General features: G+C 55.1%; 2 protein-coding genes across 2 annotated transcripts in view; both read right to left on the bottom strand.

Annotated features, from left to right (window-relative positions):
• SEC11A (SEC11 homolog A, signal peptidase complex subunit) overlaps nucleotides 1-20,654 on the bottom strand; it is a 135,614-nt gene that overhangs the window by 63,515 nt on the left and 51,445 nt on the right. The gene's annotated exons all lie outside the window — the stretch shown is intronic.
• DUOX2 (dual oxidase 2) lies at nucleotides 137-20,517 on the bottom strand. Its single transcript, XM_065847269.2, has 33 exons — nucleotides 20,469-20,517; nucleotides 19,750-19,833; nucleotides 17,552-17,716; nucleotides 15,982-16,169; nucleotides 14,475-14,676; nucleotides 13,810-13,976; nucleotides 13,668-13,728; nucleotides 13,442-13,538; nucleotides 13,226-13,313; nucleotides 12,775-12,877; nucleotides 11,890-12,053; nucleotides 11,074-11,240; nucleotides 10,761-10,879; nucleotides 9,768-9,905; nucleotides 8,932-9,045; nucleotides 8,410-8,612; nucleotides 7,969-8,154; nucleotides 7,337-7,562; nucleotides 6,587-6,680; nucleotides 5,844-6,019; nucleotides 5,533-5,593; nucleotides 5,334-5,426; nucleotides 4,679-4,857; nucleotides 3,640-3,870; nucleotides 3,028-3,127; nucleotides 2,866-2,915; nucleotides 2,651-2,778; nucleotides 2,314-2,467; nucleotides 1,602-1,834; nucleotides 1,213-1,371; nucleotides 907-1,062; nucleotides 671-799; nucleotides 137-259 (listed from the first exon to the last, which is right to left on the bottom strand). Exons 1-33 carry the CDS (start codon nucleotides 20,515-20,517, stop codon nucleotides 137-139), a joined length of 4,587 nt encoding a protein of 1,528 aa, XP_065703341.2.

Below are 20,654 nucleotides of genomic sequence, written 5' to 3'. Positions count from 1 at the left end.
AGCTCAGCCATGGGTGGGTTTCTCCTGGGGGTGGGAGCCCAGGGCCGTGACCACCTGGAGAACTGTCACAGGCGCTGGGGATGAACACGCGTTTTCAATGACTGCAGCCCGGGGGGTGAAACAGCACAGGGCAGGATCAGAAATTCTCATAGTGATGCGCAAAGTAGGTCTGGTCCTTCTTGTTCAGCTGCCGACAAGCCTTCTCCACGCTCTTGGTCATCCCGGGTGGGCCGCAGCTGAACACCCCGATCTTCTGCACCTGGGGAAGAAGGGACCAAAGGGCTCAAACCCCACAGCACCAGCTTCCCCCCAGCCCAGTTCCCCTTGGCCCTGTGCCCTCCAGCAGCTTTGGGCACAGATGATGACTCTGGCCTGGTCTGAGGAGGCTTTTGGGGAGATGGTCACCTCCCCATGGAGCTGCTGGGGCTATGGAGGAAGGATGGGACCACCCAGGGTCCCTGCCAGCACCAGTGTCTCGCTGGTACAGGGCATTGCTGACTTTGCAGCTCATCCCAGCTCTGCAGGCAAAGTGGCGTTCATGCCTCTCCTGACCTACCCTTGGTGTAGATGCCACCAAGGTCTCCAGGGCTGGGAGGACAGGTTGGGACCAGCTCCAGTCCTCCAGACTGGTGGGTGAGTGCCCCCCCCCCATCCCCAGCCAGGCACTGACCTCGGGGTGCACCTCCTGCAGCGAGTCGAAGAAGGGGACGAAGGGAGGGCGCCCGAAATGGGTGATGGAGCGCAGCCCCGTGAACAGGCTCTTGTTCAGCACCTTCTGGAAGTGCCGCTCGCAGATGTACTGCAAGAGACCAGTGCATGTCAGGTGGCCCAGCATGGCCCAGTATGGCCCAGCATGGCCCAGTATGACCCAGTATGGCAGCCTCCCCGATGGGTGTCCAGGCTCACCAGCATGGTGGTGCGCAGGTCGAACTTCTCGGCCAGCTGCGTGATGTAGATGTGCACGGAGACCAGGTCATTCCCGTCCGCCTCCTCCACCTCGCGGATGATGTCCGCCAGCCACTCGAACTGCCGCTGCGTGCGCGTCACCCAGATGAAGTAGATCTGCGGCACACGGGGACGAGGCTCAGCATGGAGCTGGCACGTCCATGGGGCTCCTTCCCAGCTGGGTCATGGGGGATTTTGCCCCCAACAAGGCCACAGCAGCAGGAGGCAACTGGGGAGGGCTCTTGTTCTCCAGATGCTTCCTCTTACCTTCTTACACAGCAGCTTGGAGCTGATGGATGACTTGAAGACCAGGTCCTTGAGGATGGATGCAAAGGGCGTCACCCCGATGCCTCCTCCCACCAGCACCGACACCTCGAACTTGTTCCACTCCTGGTGGCCCTCGCCAAAGGGCCCATCCAGATAGAGCTGGAAGGGGGACAGCCGTCAGTAGAGCATCTCCCTCCTCCACCTGCCCACATCTTGGCCACTTTCAAGGCTGGAGAAGCGCCACGAGCTGGACACAACCCATTGCTCTTGGGCTTGGGTCACAGAATCACAGACTGGTTGGGGTTGGAAGGGGCCTCTGGAGATCACCCAGTCCAACCCACCATTTTCACCCAGAACAGATGTCCCCGGAGGAGCAGCGTGGGGCTCACCTTGGGCATGTTGCCGATGAGCGCCAGGCTCTCCGGGGAGTAGAGCTCCCGCAGGCGGGTGGTCCAGGGCCCCGCGGCTCGGATGTGCAGGCTCAGCGTGTCCTCGTGCGGCGCCGAGGTCAGGGTGAAGGGGTGGTACTCGGTGGTGCCCAGGGCCACGCAGGCGATGCGCACCCACTGCCCCGACTTGTACTCAAAGTCCTGTGGCCGCTGGAACTGCAGGTGAGTGACGCCTGGGGGGACGGGGATGGGGACGTTGTTAAGGTGGAGAGGAAAAGCTGGGGAGATGAGCGGGCTCAAGGAAAGATGGAGCTGTGCACAGGGCAGGTGGGATGGGGCTTGGGGACAAGGCATGGGGATGGGCACAGGGCTCAGGGTGCTGGAGAAGCCGTGATGGGGCACAGCCCTGGGGCCAACCAAGTCTTCTGGGCAGCTAACCAATCCCCGTGGGTGATGGCCCAAGCTCCGTGCCTCAGTTTCCCTGTCTGGGGGGGAAAGGGTGGCACAGGGCACAGAAGATTCCTGCCATGCAGAGGTGCTGCAAAGGCATTGGGGCAACATACAGCCTGACCCACCAGCATGTGTGGGGACATTTCCTGGTGCCAGGGTCACCCACTTGCCACCCGGTTTGGGATCCGCTGCCACCCCGTGCTGGCAGGGCCGGCCGCTGCGTTCCCTGCACGGCTGCGGCCCCGCGCGGAGGACGCGGTACCTGAGGGCAGCAGCTCGGCTTTCACCACGCTGATCTCCACCTTCTTCCTGCTCAGGCTGAGCAGCTTGTCCGCACCGTAAATGAGTGCCGGGATGATGAAGTAGACGTGGAAGCGGGGCTGCTGGATCAGTGCGTAGCTGCCGTGGATGATGACCTGGGCGGGGAGCAGCTGCCATCAGCACCACACTCAGCCCAACAAGCCATCGCTCTGTGTCTGACTTGGTGGTGGCTCAGCAGCATCCAGGACTGCGGCCACCAGCTCCTTTGGTGACCAGGCTGCCCCACAGTCTCGTGATGCATCGGCCACCACCCCACCCTCCCAGCCCAAAGGCTTTACCAGGACGTAGAGCAGCACATAGAGATGGTGGGTGATCCAGAAGCCCTGGAAGCTGACGCGTCGGAAGTGGTGGGTGGCGAACACGTACATCACGGCCAGGATGACCAGCAGCAGCACTCCCGTCATGCCTGCGAGGGAAGAGGTTGGGAGGTCTCAGTAGGGATCAGGACAGCCCCACATGGGCTCCATCTGGAGCCCAGGGCAGGTGGTCTCACCTGGAATAGTTTGGAAGAACCACCAGTAATACTTCTGTGGGAGCTGTGACCTGGAGAAGGACAAGAGGCTGCAGCATGGAGTGGCCAGAGAAAACTCCTGGTTTCCACTTCCATTCCCATCCATGCTCAGGACACTCTGGATGGTGTTTAGAAGTCACCTACCCATCGTCTGTAAAGACACTGGAAAAGAGGCAGGACAACACGCTGAGGGGCGTGACTGAGAAGATGTAGACGTTCACTACGTGACCTGCGGTGTGGAGCACTGGAAGAGAAAAGCAGGAGAGAAAAGCATCACTGTTGCTGTGGGTGGAAATGTGGCAGATCCTGCTGATGCATTTGTCTCTTCTCCCAAGTAGCAAGTGACAGGATGAGAGGAAATGGCCTCAAATTGCGCCAGGGGAGGTTGAGGTTGGATCTGGGAACAATCTCTTCCCCAAAGGGCTGTGGGGCATTGGAACAGGCTGCCCAGGGCAGTGCTGGAGTCACCATCCCTGGAGGGCTGGACAGATGGAGATGAAGCTCTCAGGGACATGGGTTAGTGCTAGAGTTAGGCTGTGGATGGGCTATATGATCTTGAGGGTCCCTTCCGAGCAAAACGATTCTATGTGCCAGGGACCTGGCAATTCCTCCTCCTCTCTGGTGCAAAACTTCTGTGTCTCTCTGCACTCCATATGGGTCTTCAAGAGTCTGCCTGGTCCTGCTGTGCCATGATGGGCTGGTCCCCCTGCTTCAGCTGTGGTTCATGGGCCATGCATCCCCCAGCAGCCCACCTACCTGAGAAGATCAGGGCGGCCATGGCAATCCAGCGGTGGAAGTCCACGGCGGCGTCAAAGGGGATGTAGTGGTTGAGGAAGGTCTCCCGCAGGATGGTGATGAGGTTGCGGCACATGGTGAGCAGGATGTAGGAGTACATGAAGGAGATGCAGGCGGCCGATCCCCGGGAGATGATGATCCCCACAAAGGTGGTCTGTGCGATGCCAGTGCTGGGGGACGCGAAGGCGTAGTCTGGGGAAAGAGAGAGGAGAAGATGTCAACGTGGTCGGTGTCGAAGGCCATGACCCTTCCTGCAACAAGGGGACAGCCACCTGTGCCGCTCTACCAAGAAAAGGTCACCAGGGATAGGGCTATGTGGGGACAGGGGCATGATTCCCGGTGTCAGACACCCCAGAGCTGCTGGTGACAGAGTCTCCTTGGAGGTCAAGGGAAGTGATTGTCCTCCTCTGTGAAACTGCATCTTGGTACAGTGTCCTCAGTTGGGCATCCCAGTATGAGATGTGTCAAATGGGAACAAGTTCAGTGGAGGCCACCAGGATGGGTGGGAGCTGGAGGACATCACATAAGGGAAAGGCTGAAGGAAATGGGCTTGTTCAGGCTGCAGGAGATGGCTCGGGGAAGACCCTGTCACTGTCTGCAACAACTTAACAGGTGTTCCAGAGAGGAGAGAGCCAAATTCTTCCTCAGAAATGCACAGCAAAAGGATGAGAGGCAACAGCATGAGTTTCACTGAAGGAAATTCAGGTTTGGAGGATGGTCAAAAACTAGCACAAGCCCAACGAGGTGCGATGGGATCTCCAACCTCAGACCTCTTCAAACCTTCTCTAAATACGGCCTTCAGCAGCCTGATTCAGCTGTGAAATTGGGCTTGCATTGGACCAGAGCCTTCCAGAGGTCCCTTCCGACCTCAGCAACCCTTTGGTTATTCCAGGGAGGACCAGCCCTGTTGCCCAAAGCTGAGCCGGGACCTTTCACAGCCCAGCATGCCCTGTGCAACCAGCAGCTTTGAGGAGCCAGGCCTGCCCTGGCTCTCACTCACAGTAGGCTCTCTCCACGAACACGCCGGCGGTGATGGCCGAGAAGAGGACCACGCAGACAATATGGCGCCGGTAATTCTCAATGAAGCGCTTGAACTCCTGGATCTTCTGCTGGATTTTGTTCCGCTCGTACTTCTTCCGTTGCGCTTCGGTGTATAAATGCAGTTGGTACTGGTTCACCCTGGGAAAAAGAGGAGGGATGGTGTCATCTCAAAGTTACGGCCCAGGCCACACTGCCCAGGTTTGGGTCTTCATCCCGGTGGCCACCTCTGCAGACCGGTGACAGCGGTGACATGCAGGGCACGGTCTCAGCGGGTGATCTCAGTTCATCCTGCAGTCTTGAATGCTTTTGAAAGCCAATAGCAAACATGCAGATAGTGACTCATAAATGAAACGGTAGATAAGAACTATAAAAGATAATTTTCATAGTGATATTGAACTGATTGCAGGTTAGGGAAAGGTCCTTGGAGCTATTAAGGCAAACCAGGATGTTCTGGCCATGGGTAACAAGCACTTCACTGTTTCCTTCCTGCACATCACCCAGACTCATCACCCCACAGCACCGTCCTCGCTGAGGTGACATGGGGATATGAGGAACAGCAACCAGGCTGGACCGAACCCGAGCAGCGTGCCCGGCGAGGAGAGGACATTACTCACTTCCTGCCTGGTCTCCTCCTCAGCTCTTGCCCTTCTCGCTCCACGTAGTGGCTCACGTTGTCCAGGTTTGGGTCTTTCTCCTCTGAGACGGTCCTGTTGGGAACAGAGCTACATCTAGCCTGAAGCTGTACCTGCAGGAAGGGCTTTGGCAGCGTTGTCCCCATTTCCCTATAGCAGCAGCAGCAAAAGGAGAGCTTACTCTTTCTTTTTTATGAAGGAGACGCGGTTGTGCAGGTTTTGCTTGAGCTCCTCGGGGACACCTTTCAGGAGCCAAAAGGACAAAGAGCCATTTTATTTAAAGCCTGTGAGATGCGGTGGACGATGTTTAGGCATTTCACTGGGCAGGAGTGGGGTGGGGAGAGGCTTGGAGACCACCCAAACACGTTGTACATGGAGCGACAGCTGCTGCCCCATTACTGCGGTTGGGCTGGAGAGATTGATGGGACACGATTTGGGTGCTGCCCATCACGTCCAGCCCCGCAGGGCCCGGGCTGACCCTGTGCTCCTGACCTTTGAGACAGAGATGGGTGAGACGAAGCTCCCTGTCGTGGTCCCGCAGCATGTAGTGGAAATCCTCCCATGTCAGCTCATCCCTGTCCTCAAAGCCTGAGGCCCGAAACATGGACTCGGTCACCTGCTCCGCCTGCTCTCTTGTCAGGCAGTTGTTGGAGATCTCAATGAAGGACCTGGAGCGAAGAGGGGAGATGGGAACTGCAGGGGACCACAGCTTGAGTCCTTCACATCACAGAATCACAGAATCCCAGACTGGTTGGGATTGGAGGGGTCTGGAGACCATCCAGTCCAACCCCTCTGCTAAAGCAGGTTCATCAGAGCAGATCACACAGGTGGGTCCAGGCGGGTGTGAATGTCTCAGAGAAGGAGACTCCACACCCGCTCTGGGCAGCCTGGGCCAGGCTCTGGCACCTCCCAGCAAAGAAGTTTCTGCTCATGTTCACATGGAGCCTCCTGTGTTTCAGTCTGTGCCCGTTGCCCCTCACCCTGGCGTTGGGCACCACTGAACAGAGTCTGCTCCATCCTCTGACACACACCCTTGAGATATTTATAAGCAAAATAACCCAGGGCATAGCCCTAGACCAATTTCGTAGGAGAAATGGTCTCTTGGTTGCGCATGTTGAGCCTGTGGGCTCTCCCACAGCACCCTTGGGGAGCTAAGCACAGAATCTGGAGCTGCTTCTGGAGACATCTCTGTTTACAGACATTGTGAAAGCATCTCGAGAGATGAGGAGAAGTACCTGAGCATCCTCAGGAACTCCTTCTTGGAGAGGAACCCGTTCTCATCAATGTCATACATCCTGAACATCACCTTGGACTTCTCCTCTGGGGACCCTGGCGGGGAGGGAAAGAGGTGAAGTAAGAACAAGATCCTATTTTCATTGGCAAAAGTGCTTTCAAACATTGCCTTTGAGAGTCTGGGCCTGCAGCAAAGTCTCACCCAGCTCTGTGAAGACTGAGATCACACGGCTGAGCGCACTGTGAACAGTGGGAACAGGCTCTGCTCGGCCTCCTCAAGTGCAAGGTGAAAAATCAGGTAGATACTGATGCTTTCTTGTGCATTATTTTGCACACTCAAAATGGGGTTTTGCACAGTGATGATTTTTCTGGGAGCTCCTTCGATAAAATCTGGCATTCACCACTTCTATATATGAACCTGCTTTCCCAGTGGTCATTTAGGGGGAATCAGATGTGATGTCTGATACAGTTGTTTTGTCTTTCAAGGACAGGGTGCATGGTCCATTCAGAAGACTTGTCCATGGTGGTGACAGATCAGTAAATCACTGCTCTGAGATGGCTCCCCTCATGGACAGTCTTACAGAAAACATAATTACATTGTCACTGCCCCATAATTCAAGTTGAAGCTGTCCTAAGTGAAGGCAATTTTAATCTGTAGAAGTGTCTACAGATTGGATGTATCTTGTCTTTCACTCTGCTGGTGGCATTGCCAGGACTTGGGGCAAGAGATGAAGGCCAGCTCCAGCTCTCACCTTTCATGAAGACCACCAAGATGTCCAAGAACTCCCGGAAGGAGATGTAGCCGTTGCCATCTTTGTCGGCCAGGGAGAACATGGAGTCCACAAACATGGAGTGGGCTTTGAGGCCCAGGGCCTCGGCAAACTCAGCCCTGCTCAGCTCACACGTCAGGGACTCCTTGGCCTTCTGTGAAGATTCGAAGTTGAGGTCCCCGGCATCGGACCTATCGATTTCCAGCACCTGCAGGTTGTGTCCCACAAAAGAAGTCCCGTGAGTGCTGGCAGAGCAGAAGGCTGGTGTCCACTTGCCCAACCTACCGCACAGACACCGGTGCCTCCCCCAGCACAAACCCCATGGCAAATACCACGGGGAAGTTCCGTGCCGCTCCTACACGACTTGACTTCCACACTAAACACCACTGACCATTACGGAGACTTCAGTTATGTCATCTAAAAGTCTCTTTTCAACTTCAGACACTTATTCCACCACAGCCTTTTGTCTTCTGCAGGGGGAAATGCCCCTTGGTCCTGAAGCTTCCTTGTGTGTGGCTTACCAGCTCTTACGGTGAGCAGCAGCAGCAATGTTCGCTGCTTAATCAATACCGAAATGCCTTCCTCCATGCAGAGCCGGCCACACCTCTACATACCTGAGCAAACAGGTGCCTGAAGAAAGTCTCCAGAATTTGTTTTCTCTGCTCCTGGGTGACTGCCCGTTTCATCAGGCTCTGCTCCTTCATCTCAGACATGTGCAGGTCGAGGCCACTCTCCTCCAAGTAGCTTTGTAGCTTCCCCATGAAGTTACTCCTCTCTGCCTCCTCGCTGAAGAGCAGCACCTGCAGAACACCCCACCAAATGGCTGTGGGCAGCAGACGCTCCATCGGGATGCGTGTGCTGCTCCTCTTCACCACAGTGGTCGCCCCATGGTCGGAGTTGGACCTGGTGGTTCTCAGGAGGCCACTGACACCCTTTGGTTACCCACGCTGGTCCCAGTGCCCAGGACTGGGTGGTACAGGGTGTATGTGACCAGTGGTAGAGGATGGTGGAGAGTCCAGGGGAAGGTATTGTACCCCAGGCACCATGGTACTCACCAGGTCATACTCCTTGGGGCTCTTCAGGAGCAGAGCTTTGTTCCCTCTGTTGCTAGAGAGGATCACCTCCACGCTTTGATGGGCTTTCAGGCTGATGTTCCTCAGCGCACACCCTCTCCTATCCAGCACTTTGAGGACTTTGTCAGCTTGGAACTGAATGTAGACAGGAGAGCTGTCTGTCTTGGGACCGTGCCACTCCATGGCTGGTGGGAGAGAGGACACGGCTCAGCTGGAAGGTGCACCTGGCCTCCTGCTCATCCCAGCACTTCCTTTAACAGTGTTCAGCTTGGGAGTGATTGTATGAGCAGACACATTTTAAAGGAAAAAGGATGATCTCCCACCCAGAGAATACAAGCACATGATCGGGGATGAGTACAGACCGTGGAGCAGGGAGGTCGGATTTTTCCATTGTCCAGGACAAGGAGATAATAGAATCATAGAATGTGCAGCCCTGCCTGAGTGTGTCCCCTGACTCCAGCAGCGTCACCAGCCACCATGGTGGGACCAGCAGAGCCGCCTCACCCTGTATCGCCTCGCCGGTCACCTCCCATCGCACGCTGGAGCTCTGCTTCTTCTGCAGCTTCTTGAAGTCTCGCTTGCGGAGAACGGCCACAATCCAGGCAACAAACAGAGTCACTGGGGACACGTGGGAGAAGAATCATGGACTCACAGACTGGCTGAGGTTGGAAGGGACCTCAGTAGATCCCCCAGCCCTCCTGCTCACGCAGGGTCACAGAGCAGATCACACAGGATCCCAGGGGGTTTGAATGTCTCAGAGAAGGAGACTCCACACCCGCTCTGGGCAGCCTGGGCCAGGCTCTGGCACCTCACAGCAAAGAAGTTTCTCCTCATGTTCACATGGAGCCTCCTGTGTTTCAGTCTGTGCCCGTTGCCCCTCACGCTGGCGCTGGGCACCGCTGAACAGAGTCTGCTCCATCCTCTGACACCCACCCTTGAGATACTTATCACATTGATAAGGTCCCACCTCATCCTTCTCCAGACTGAACAGCCCCAGCTCCCCCAGCCTTTCCTCACAAGAAAGATGCTCCAGACCCCTCGTCATCTTCATAGCCCAGAAAGCATGTGGTATCACAAAGCTCCTCCTGCTTTGGCAGCATCACCTGTATGACTGGGGCAGCCAAGGGCTTTATTTCTTCCCCATCACTCTACGGTTTTATTTAACACAAGGCTGCCGCATGAAAGCCCTGCTCCCACCTGCTGCCTGAGGACCCTGCCACCCCAAGGACCTCAAGAGTGGCCAAGACTCAGCAGCTCCTGCTGGGAGGTGCTCAGTCCACTGGCACTGAGTCCCTTTCTCTGGTGGAAGAGGAGATGGGTAAAGAAAGGGAGCAGCAAACCTAAAGGCAGACAGCAGAGGACAACGATGATGATCCCGAAGCCTGCGCCGCTGCCTTCGAAGTAGTCCAGCACGGTCATGGGCGTGCAGTTGGCCAGGTGCTGAGCTGTCAGCTGCTGGGGCTGGGGACACGGGTCCCCTGCACGGGGGAGAAAGGCTGTGAGTGTCACGGACCTTCTACCCCTCTCATCATCCCCAGGAACCTCGGCATTCAGATGTTGGTGGGTTTCGTTGTTGAGTGACCCAGGGAGCTCTGCAGAACTGGGAGGTTGGAGATAAACTCCAGATGTTAGGGGACAACCCCAGTTTTTGGGTTGAAACTTTTCCTGCCACAGCAAACCAAGCACAGAACTGGACCCTTGGAACTTGGCACCATCATCTCTCCTGATAGGATGGGCTGAGCAAGAAGTACCTTGGGTCATGGTAAATTTGGGCTCTGAGCCTCTGCTCATCCATGTGCTGCACATCCAGGGAGTTCTCCTGGTGCAACCGCATGGAGCGCACACCAAGGGAAGCAAAACATTCAGGGGTTGTTGCCATTAAAGGCAAAAGCTGGCAAAGATTAATTCATCTGCAAACTTCATCACTTCTCGGGTCACTCGTCAGTTTAACCTGCAGAGCTGTGTGTTTATATCAAAAGAGCAGGAGAACACATCAGTGCGGAGCGTGACACAGCCTGGGGTGGGCAGAGGATGAGTTCCAACCCCAGCATGACCTTCCAGGGCATCAACTGCATTTTTGTGCCCAGAGATCTTTCCAAGACTCATGCAATGCACACCTGGACTTCAGCCCACCTTCCACACCAGCGCTGTTTGCCTTGCTGACAAGCAAACCTTGCATTTTGCAGACGTTTTGCTGGCTTAGGGCCACCGCAGGTGTCAGGCTGGAGAAACTGCCCATCTGATGCTTCCCCTGTGTCACTGAGTCACCGGCTGTGTCACCGAGATGGGTTTGCTTCCCTCCCCAACTCCCTGCTGTTGCACAAAGGACTCACCCTCGCTCCAGTTGAACACGTGGGGCTGGAGGCCTTCAGGGCCTGCAGAGATGACGGCGGTCAGGACATCATGGAAGGTGGTGTCACGGATCTTCTTGGCTTGCTCCACCGTGAACAGCCTGTGGAAAAGATGTGGGGCCAAGCAGTGGCCTTGGGTGTCACTGGTGGCAGGAGGGATTCACTCCCCACACTGGCTTAGGAACTTAGGAAGCTGGAGGATGGTTTTTCCTCCAGCCCCAGTTGTTATGTCTTACTGGGGCTGGCAAAGCAGTGGGCAGCTGCTCTGTGGGCCAGACAGGGAAGAGGTATTTACCCATTCCTGGTGTTTTCGAACCAAAATCTGTCACCATCACGCAGGCGCACGAACTGGTCCAGGATGATGGCGCTGAAGAGAGAGCTGCCAGCCTCCAGCATGGCCCCGGGGAGCAGCTCCAGCCTGGCAGTGTCATTGGCGTACAGCGAAGCCACCATCTCCGGGACCTGGCCAGAAACCCACACCGCACACGTGAGGAGAGGGAACTCTGCCAGCACCTCCAAGTCCTGGCAGGAGGAGTGAGGAATGTGCCTTTCCAGGCATCGTCACTCGTCCATGGGCTGCGAGGATGCTCAGCCCCACATGGCCCTGAGGTCATGGCTGGGACTTGAGCAACTCAGCATCACCCCAGAGCATGCAGATCACAGCAGTGCAGGAGCAGAGGAAATGGCCCCAAGTTGTGCCAAGGGAGGTTTGGACTGGATATTAGGAAAACATTCTTCACAGAAAGGGCTGTGGGGCATTGGAACAGGCTGCCCAGGGCAGTGCTGGAGTCACCATCCCTGGAGGGGTTTAAAAGGCATTTAGACGAGGTTCTCAGGGACATGGGTTAGTGCTCGAGTTGCATTAGGTTATGGCTGGAGTCACCAAAATGGTTCTATGATTTTTATGATACTATGGGGCAGGATATAGTTATTCACGCCATTTAATTACAATTACCCCAATGCAACAGCCCCGCAGGCATGAAAATGTGCTAGGGCAGGGTGTGACCTTATGTCCCTCTTCCTACTTTGCTGGAGAAGCCAGTGAGCGCCTGGGCGGCCCCAACGTCCTTCGAGCCACATGCTTTCTGTGGCCAGACCAGTTCCCTGTTACCTGTTGATCCAGGTGTGGGGCAAGGGCCGACCAGTTCTGGAGAGGCTCCAACCCGAATCGCTCCCGGGCTTGGTTGTAGGTGGGCAGGCCCAGGTCTCGCCCGCGCTGGAGCCAGCTGGCCACGTAGTCGGTGCGGGAGTACTTCAGGGGCCCGTACCAGTAATCTGCGGGGGGGTTGAAGCTGTTGTGATGGCAAAGCAGAGCTGGAGGAGCAACCACAGCTGCCGGACCAGCCTAGTCCCACTGCCATGGTCCCTGCTGAACATGGAGGACATCTCCATGGCCTTGTCAAGGTAGTCCCACTAACACGCTTAACACGCCCTGCACCTTCTGTGCACCTCCATTAACAAGGCTCAAGTTGGTCTTACGAGGAGCAGCTGAGGGACCTGGGGGAGGTCAACCTGGAGAACAGGAGGCTGAGGGGAGACCTTATCACTGTCTACAACTACCTGAAAGGAGGTTGGAGCATAAATGGTGTTGATCTCTTCTCCCAGGTAACAAGTGATTGGACAAGAGGAAATGGCCTCAAGTTGCGCCAGGGGAGGTTTAGATTGGATATTAGGAAAAAATTCTTCATGGAAAGGGCTGTGGGGCATTGGAACAGGCTGCCCAGGGCAGTGCTGGAGTCACCATCCCCGGAGGGGTTGAACAGACGTGGAAATGAGGTTCTCAGGGACATGGGATAGTGCTAGAGTTACATTTGGTTATGGTTGGACTTGATGATCCTGACGGTCTTTTCCAACCAAAGTGACTCTGTAATCTGAGGGTGTGGCTGGGTGCTGATGGTGGTGGATTGGGACCTGCCTCCCCACCTTGGCCCCTGCACAGCCCCACGAGAGACAGTCCCACACCGACGTGCCAGCCAGGGGGCAGGGGAGTGCAGACCTTGGAGATCTTCCACCACAATGTTGTCCTCCCGCTCTGCAATCTGCGAGATCATCCCTAGCAGGAGGTTGTCCACGTCCACATCATCTGTCTGCCCAGTGCTCTGAGGGGAGATGGGAACAGGAGGTGATTGCTCACAGGACCGAGGACATGGGGCAGCCCCACGCCCCTGAACTGGTGCCCATGAGGGTGCAGACTCTGGGCGTAGGGACATCAGGGGCTTTTTCCAGGTTCATTTTCTCCACATCAGGCCAACCGTGCATCAGGTCAACCCCTGGTGCAGCTGGAGGCGGTGTCTGGGGATGATTTCACATCCCTCGGTTGGCTGTCAAGCTCTGCACCTCGTTTCCCTCTCAGACCCCTGTGAGCTCCTCCAGAACACAAATTAAGGAATGAAGCCCCCCCAACCAGCCTGCCATGTCCTCAGGACCCCACACTCCCTTCCCTGTACCTTTCTGCTCCAGTAGCTGTTGCAGAGCCGAACTGCTGGGAACGAGCCGCCAGGGCTGGGCACTTGCTGGAACTGGCACTGGGGGTTTCTGGAACAGCAGAGAGGGGCTGGACCCACAGCTGCTGGCCGGGAATGGACAAGGACCATCCCCAGCTCAGGTATCCTCATCCTGGGCACAGGCACCACTCTCCCGCAGTCCCACCAAGCCCATCCTACCTCACGTAAACACCTGGTGGCAACATGGTGGCCAGGAACTGTGCCGCGGCTGCCACGAACTCCGGTGAGATGCTGGGGTCCAGGTGCTGCTGGTACCCTGCGAGGCAGCGGCCGCGGTCCAGCAGTCAGGATGGGGTGAAAGGGGCTGAGCCCCCCCCTCCCACCCCGTTCTTCATTTCCCCTGGTCCCCCCACCCTGCCCCCCGCAGCTCCGCTGTGCCCCTCACCATTGTACTCTGGGACAGTTGTCCCCAGCAAGGTCGGCAGCCACTCGTACAGCACGATGCTCTAGGACATGCAAATCAGGTCAAGGACAGAGATGGGAGGTTACTGGGGGCCTTGGCAGAGCCAGAGTGTCCCAGCGCTCACCTGGAAGGTGGCGATGACCTGCTTGCGAGCGTGCTGGAAGATGTCCTCGTCCGACCAGGTGGAGTGGTTGTTGGCCAGCTCCGCGGCAAGGTGGTTGTGGTAGCGAAACCAGACGATGCTCTCGGCCTGCAGGAAGAGGTTCTCGTTCCCCCAGGCGCTGCCCAGGTCTGCAAGAGCCACCAGGATCAACAGTGGGGTTGTCACCACTGGAGGAACATCTCAAGCCTTGTGGCTGCAGCCCAGCATCCCCTCACCCTTCCTTCCTCCCTGGGAAGATGAGCAGCCCAAGCGAGTGAGAAGCAGAACCCCAGCAGGGACAAAAGGTGAGGATTCCAAGCAAGCTGAGCAGGTTTTTATCAGCGGCAGCCCATTTCCCCACAGGAGATATTGCCTGAGATCAGAGAGAGCAGCACCCGCCAGTCTGTATGTGTTGGTTGGGAAATGACCCGCTGCCTGAAGTTCACAGCGTGTCTGTGCTGGGAGGCCTTTGCTGGGGCACACATCTTCCTATCCCTGGGGCTGGGAAACCACCTGGTCTACCACGGGACTCCTGACCCCCGTGTCACCACATCCCCCACCCCTTCCTGGGGTCCCCTCTGGGCTCAGCTCCTCCTGCTCCCCCTGCTCGCAGTCACATGAAAAGCCATTGAAGATGCCACCGTTACCGTAGATCCCCTGGGGACCACCCTGTCCTGTGGAGGGGTCCAGCGCCTTCCACATGGGGACCCTCCCATCCGTCTCCCTGGGGACGCGCCCGTCGGGCCCCGTGGCCAGTTGTCCCCCTGAGAAGCTCCTCAGGGCATCGCTCCAGGAGTGCGAGGGGCCGTAGATGGAGCTGCCGTCCAGCCAGCCCGTCACCTCGTTGGTCTGGGGCAGGAAAAGGGGTCTTACAGGAAGGTGCAAAACATCTGAAAAGCCCCAAATTGGCCCTTTTTGTCTTGCGAGGCAGGCACCCCATCCCGCTTTAACAAGAGGTGTATTCCAATACATAGATGCAAGCTATATTTATGGTTGGACTTGATGATCTTAAAGGTCTCTTCCAGCCAAAATGATTCTATGATTCCAACTACAGGAATGAGTTCCAGGTGCAAGAAAAGACCAGGTACAGCTTCTTCAAAAGTACATTTTGTTTGTTTTTCCCCCATTGATTTCAGCTATACCCAGAAGCAGACGCTCATGGACCCCTACTTAGGCAAGACCAAGCTGGAAGGGGACTACACCTGTCTCTGGGGAAACTGGAAACAACTGGGGAGCCCTGTCCTGGCAGCATGTTGAATATGTCCACTGCCAAATGTGTTCAGGAAAACCACCTTTTAGTCTGAAAACATGCTGGAGTTTCCATTTTTCCAAGGTTTGAAATACCGCTAAAACCATGACTCGCTAATCTGGTCTCATCGTGGTTTATCATGTGAAAGGTTCAGGAGGGGATTTTGCTTCAGCGATTTTGATCGGGGAGTTTTCCGTCAGGAAAGGAAGAGCACATGGGCTTGGGAACGCATCCAGCCTCACCACAGCAAAACAGAGAGGAAGTCTGGGGAAAATCTGGACTTTTTTCCCAAAATGACTGAAATTAAGAGAAGCTTTACAAGTTTACAACTTTATGACAGTACCGGCTCAGTTTTGTGATACGTTGTTAAGAGTTGATGATTAAAAAAAACATGTCATAATTACTGACCTTCTAGAGCGGCACACGTATAAATTAGTGATGGAAGTTCATTACACTTTCCAAAATGCTCCAGTTATCACTTGTTTTACCACAGACAGCCCTACCTTTGCTCATTTTAATTGAAGTGATAAAAACTTTGGCAGCCAAGCAAAACTGTGAATTGCTCCTGCTTTCCCGTTTCCTCTTCTGTTTCTCATAGACCATGCAAGATACTCAACCTTGCATTAAAATACATGACACAGATCTAGAGTAACTATGTTTTCTGCGGCCAAGAAATGCACCGACCTTGAGCAACCACAAATGTTGCTCTGCATGAACCAGAAACTTGGAGATTGTACTTTGTGTTCATTTGAAATTGGTTCAGACACTTGAAAGACATATTTTTAAGGAAATGGTGGTGCTTTCCTTTCTTTTTTCATTTGCAAACGCTATCTTTGGCTGCTACAGACCCTGGTGTTAGGTGAAGAGGAATTGAGCCAAAGAGCAACAGAAACGCAATGTCCTACCTGTTCCCGGGGGCTGTTGGGGCTCTGCCCTGTCCCCGTCGCCCAGTGGATGCGCTGGAAGGGCAGGACCACATCTCCAGTGCCCGCGGGGTCAAACACAAGGTCTCCGCGCGGGATGTGAATGTTCAGAAACTCAGCGGGGCAGCCGGGTTTCTCTGTCCCCAGGATGTCTGAGAGCACATGGAAACCTGCCAGAGAGCCAGGGGTGGTCAGCAGCTGCGAGGAGAGTCACCGGCACCCGGAACGGGACGTGGTGGTGGCCGGTGGAGCCGTATGCGATTTCCTTCCCTGCCTTCACCGCTGGTCTGCTCCACGACTTTGAAAAAGTCACTTTGGGCTGGAGCCCAGAGGTGTTGAGCTCCAGTCAACTCAAGCAGGGCTCTAGGAGCCCCTGGCCAGACCTCACGAGTAGGGTAGGGTCATTCAGGGACCCGCATGGAGAAACTTAGCCAACAGATGTATAGAGACCACCGGCAGCTGGACCTTCTGCTGGCCACCACTTCACCAGGATCAAGGCTCTCCATTTAGCCATTATTTCCCTGAGCTCTTCCTTGCCCATGGCCTTCAAGGACAAGGGTTGCTGCTGATGCTGAGCTTGGTGGCTGCTGTTGCTCTTGGCCTATTAGAACTTCAGTGTGATGGGAAAAAGTGCCTCCAGGGAGAAGCTAAATGGAACTGCACTAGTGTCTGCCCCGCCTGTGGCACATCTCAGAATCTGGGGTTGGAAGAGACCCTTAAGATCATTGAGTCCAACCATTACCCCACCCCTGGCACTGCCCCATGTCCCTGAGAACCTCATGTCCGTCTGTCCAGCCCTCCAGGGATGGTGACTCCAGCACACCCTGAGCAGCCTGTTCCAATGCCCCACAGCCCTTTGGGGAAGAAATTGTTCCCCACATCCAACCTCAACCTCCCCTGGCGCAACTTGAGGCCGTTTCCTCTGGTCCTGGCGCTTGTTCCTGGGGAGCAGAGCCCGACCCCCCTGGCTCCAAGCTCCTTTCAGGCAGTTCAGAGATCAGAAGGTCTCCCCTCAGCTCCTGTTCTCCAGGCTTGGGTGTCAGGGGATGTATATGAACCTCAGGCTGTACAAGGAGATAATTATCTCCACCTTGACAAGTTCAGCCAGTTTTCTCGATGAGCTGGGAGTATTGCCCAAAGACAGACACAACTGGGTTTGGAGACCCAAGACCCCATCGACCTCCTGAGAAACAGCAAAAACTGATCCAACTTGCAGGAATTCTGCCCAGCAATCACTCACCACATGGCTCTTATTGCATCTCTCAGATGTTTTGCAACAAGATAACTCTACCGCTAAAACAAATGAGGAAGTTCTCAAATGACAAATATCAGTATTTAGGGCAACTGCCGAAGGTCAATGAAAATTCACGCAGACTCTCTCGGCTGGACAGCACCTTGGCATGGCCATATCCAAGGCTTTGTCTTTTGGGTGTGGGTTTGCTCTGAGCACTGGGTCAGGAACGCTCAGATACATTGCCTTCAGGTGCAAGAAACCAACATTTTTCCACCCGAACCAACATTCATCTGCCCGTTGCCAGGTCCCAGCTCTTACCGAAGAAGACGGCCAGCACGGTTGTGTTCCTGTGGGAGGGCAGCCCGGATGGTCCCCGTGCCACTGCGTTGCTGAGCTGGCGAGCGTTGGGCACGTGGGGCTCCTGCAGCGCCTGGTAGACACCGTCTGCGTAGTTGGCCGGCAGCAGACGCAGCAGCCGGGAACCTGTGGCAACCAAGCAACACAGTGTGGGTCTGGTGGCACCCAACAGATGGGAGACATAGCGAGAGCGGGGTATGCCGATGTGTGTGAGGGACCCAGAATGGACCGATAGGTCAGCACAGACAATTACTAGGTTGATAGAGGTTCTCCTGCCCCTCTGCTCTGCCCTGGGGAGACCACACCTGGAATATTGTGTCCAGTTGTGGCCCCTCAGCTCCAGAAGGACAGGGAACTGCTGGAGAGAGTCCAGCGCAGCCACCAAGATGCTGAAGGGAGTGGAGCATCTCCCGTGTGAGGAAAGGCTGAGGGAGCTGGGGCTCTGGAGCTGGAGAAGAGGAGACTGAGGGGGGACTCATTCATGGGGATCAATATGGAAAGGGGCAGTGTCAGGAGGATGGAGCCAGGCTCTTCTGGGTGACAACCAGTGACAGGACAAGGGGCAATGGGTGCAAACTGGAACACAGGAGGTTCCACTGAAAGGGGAGAAGAAACTTGTTGGGGTGAGGGTGTCAGAGCCTGGCCCAGGCTGCCCAGGGAGGTTGTGGAGTCTCCTTCTGTGCAGACATTCAAACCCGCCTGGACACCTTCCTGTGGAACCTCAGCTGGGTGTTCCTGCTCCATGGGGGGATTGCACTGGATGAGCTTTCCAGGTCCCTTCCAACCCCTGACATTCTGGGATTCTGTGAATTACAGTGGCCAAAACAACGCAAGTTTTGGTACCAACACCCAAATCTTCTTGCAAGATTGGGATCAGTGCTGTTGACACTAGGAGGGATCCTCCATGGGCATGTTCCCTTCCAGTTGTCCTTCTCTGGTCCGTGTGCATCCCCGTTGCCTCCTGGGGCTCTGGGGTGGCTTGGTCCAGTGGGTAACTGGAGTGATGTTAAGCTGCCCATGTTTACTATGTAATCCTGCATAAACACGGTGATTGCCAACACCATAGGAAACAGGAATCATAGAATCGTTTTGGTTGGAAGAGAGCCTTAAGATCATCGAGTCCAACCATAACCTAACTCTAGCACTAGCCCATGGCCCTAAGAACCTCATCTAGGAGAGGGAACAGCCAGAGAGGCAGAGAGACAAGGTGGAAGATGAGAGAGAAACACCCTGACTTTGTACCCACCACCTGTCCTGGAACTGAGCATCCAGGAGGCGGGAGGTCATTTCTCACTGATGAGGAAGTTCATTTTGAAAGGCTCTTCACTGTAGTGGGCTCCATTTGCTGGAGAAAATCCTACATTACAGGCTTAGTTTCAGGCTTGGTTTCCATAGGTTTGTTTCCAAATTTAAGGCTTGATCTGTCTTCTCTGAAAGGGGGAGGGACACGCTGGATGTCCCTGGCAGCCTTTGGTGTAACCAAAGGGCTGATGACACACGTCATGTTGGAGAGCCAACTGGGCTCAGAAGAAGCTGTCTAATTACCACCACACCTTGTGTTACCATGAAGGCAACTGACGTGTGCTGCAGGAAACAGGAGGATTCATAATATTTAATGTTTCAGATAAGACCCTGCCTGCTCTGCCCTGGTGCGTGGCTCAGGGACATCTCCTGGAGGTGGTCCCATGGGCTGGTTGTAGGCATGGGAAAGCAGCTCACCAGTGGCACAGGGAAATCCCACATGTTCATCCCAGTGCACACCAACCAGTACATGTTGCATATCGGCCCAACAGCGCAATATCTGCTTTGTGTGGAGCACAAAAGCGGTAGGTCCAGTGTGCCTGGAACTCTCACGTCTCTGGCCCTGTGTTGAATGCTGCTGGAACTACATGCTGATTTTTGGCTAAAAACACCTTTTTCCCAGCTCTGGGATCCCTGACAGTCACTGAAACACCTGCTGGGAAGAGCTGGGTCCTCCTACCTGTGCAACCAGGGACATCAGTTGAGCTCAAACAGCCGCCTGTCAGGGCCACGGGAGGTGGCATCGCCTGGTCACCTCTGCGCTCAGCTCAGAAGGGGTTTCCCGCTCAGTCACAAAGTGAGCCAGACACCAACGTGCCAGCTCGCCCCGTCCCACCGTCCCCGTCCCCGGCACTCACCCACCGCGCCGCGGCTGTGGTGCAGCAGGTTGTTGTACCAGCCGTCGTAGCGCTGGACCTCCCAAGAGATGCTCTCCTGGGCTCCTGCAAGAGATCAGACTCATTTGGTGAGCAGCACAAACACACAAAATGAGCATCTCCATTACAGAACTATATTTATATTGTGATATTTTCCCATATTCTTTCTTAAACTATCTATACACACAGTTCTTTAGACAAGGCGTGCTCTAAGATTTGTCTAAAATCAGAAATTCATGCTTGAGATCCTGATGTCCCCAAAGCAATTTCTGGCCCCCACCAGTCTACTCCAAAGGATCTTCATTTCCTCCTTCTCTCTCAGGGTATCAGAAGAAGTCTCTCCTTACTTCTGATGCCCACAGTGTTCATGTGAGTCAAGAAAAGACCTTGACACTGGACTTTGCTCTGCATTGTGTATCGGCATCAGCCCTTGTCAATAAATATGTACTTTGTTTCCTTTGCATTAATTTTATTGTTTTTATTATAGTATTAGCAAGAAGCTCCAGGTCCTTGTTACAAGCTGTTTACATAAACAGCAGCAGGTGTGTCTCCACCTGCAGGATCTGCAAGTTCAGTGTTTCGCTCCATTTTTTTCTTATCACAAACTGAATCATCCCCATTTCTGATACGATGTCTTAGGAGTCTGAGGAAGGTCCTCGGAGGGGACCCCTTTGGATCCTCTTCCCTGAAATCACGCTTACTTCCCCAGGTCCACGTCAGCAGCAGAGCCACCGCCAAACTCAACATCATCTCTGCGGGTCGCGGCGGCCGCTGGGTCTTTGGAAGAAGGAACCTGCAAAGGGAGAGAAGGAGGGAGCTGGAGCTGGGAAGATGCTCAGACCATCATCTCAGCTCCCTCTGGTGGTTTTTCTGCCTGGTAAAACCCC

The sequence above is a fragment of the Patagioenas fasciata genome, chromosome 12 (genome assembly GCF_037038585.1).
Source record: "Patagioenas fasciata isolate bPatFas1 chromosome 12, bPatFas1.hap1, whole genome shotgun sequence".
NCBI lineage: Eukaryota > Metazoa > Chordata > Aves > Columbiformes > Columbidae > Patagioenas > Patagioenas fasciata.
The sequence above is the reverse complement of the archived record's forward strand: the minus strand, read 5'-3'. Positions and strand labels throughout refer to the sequence as shown.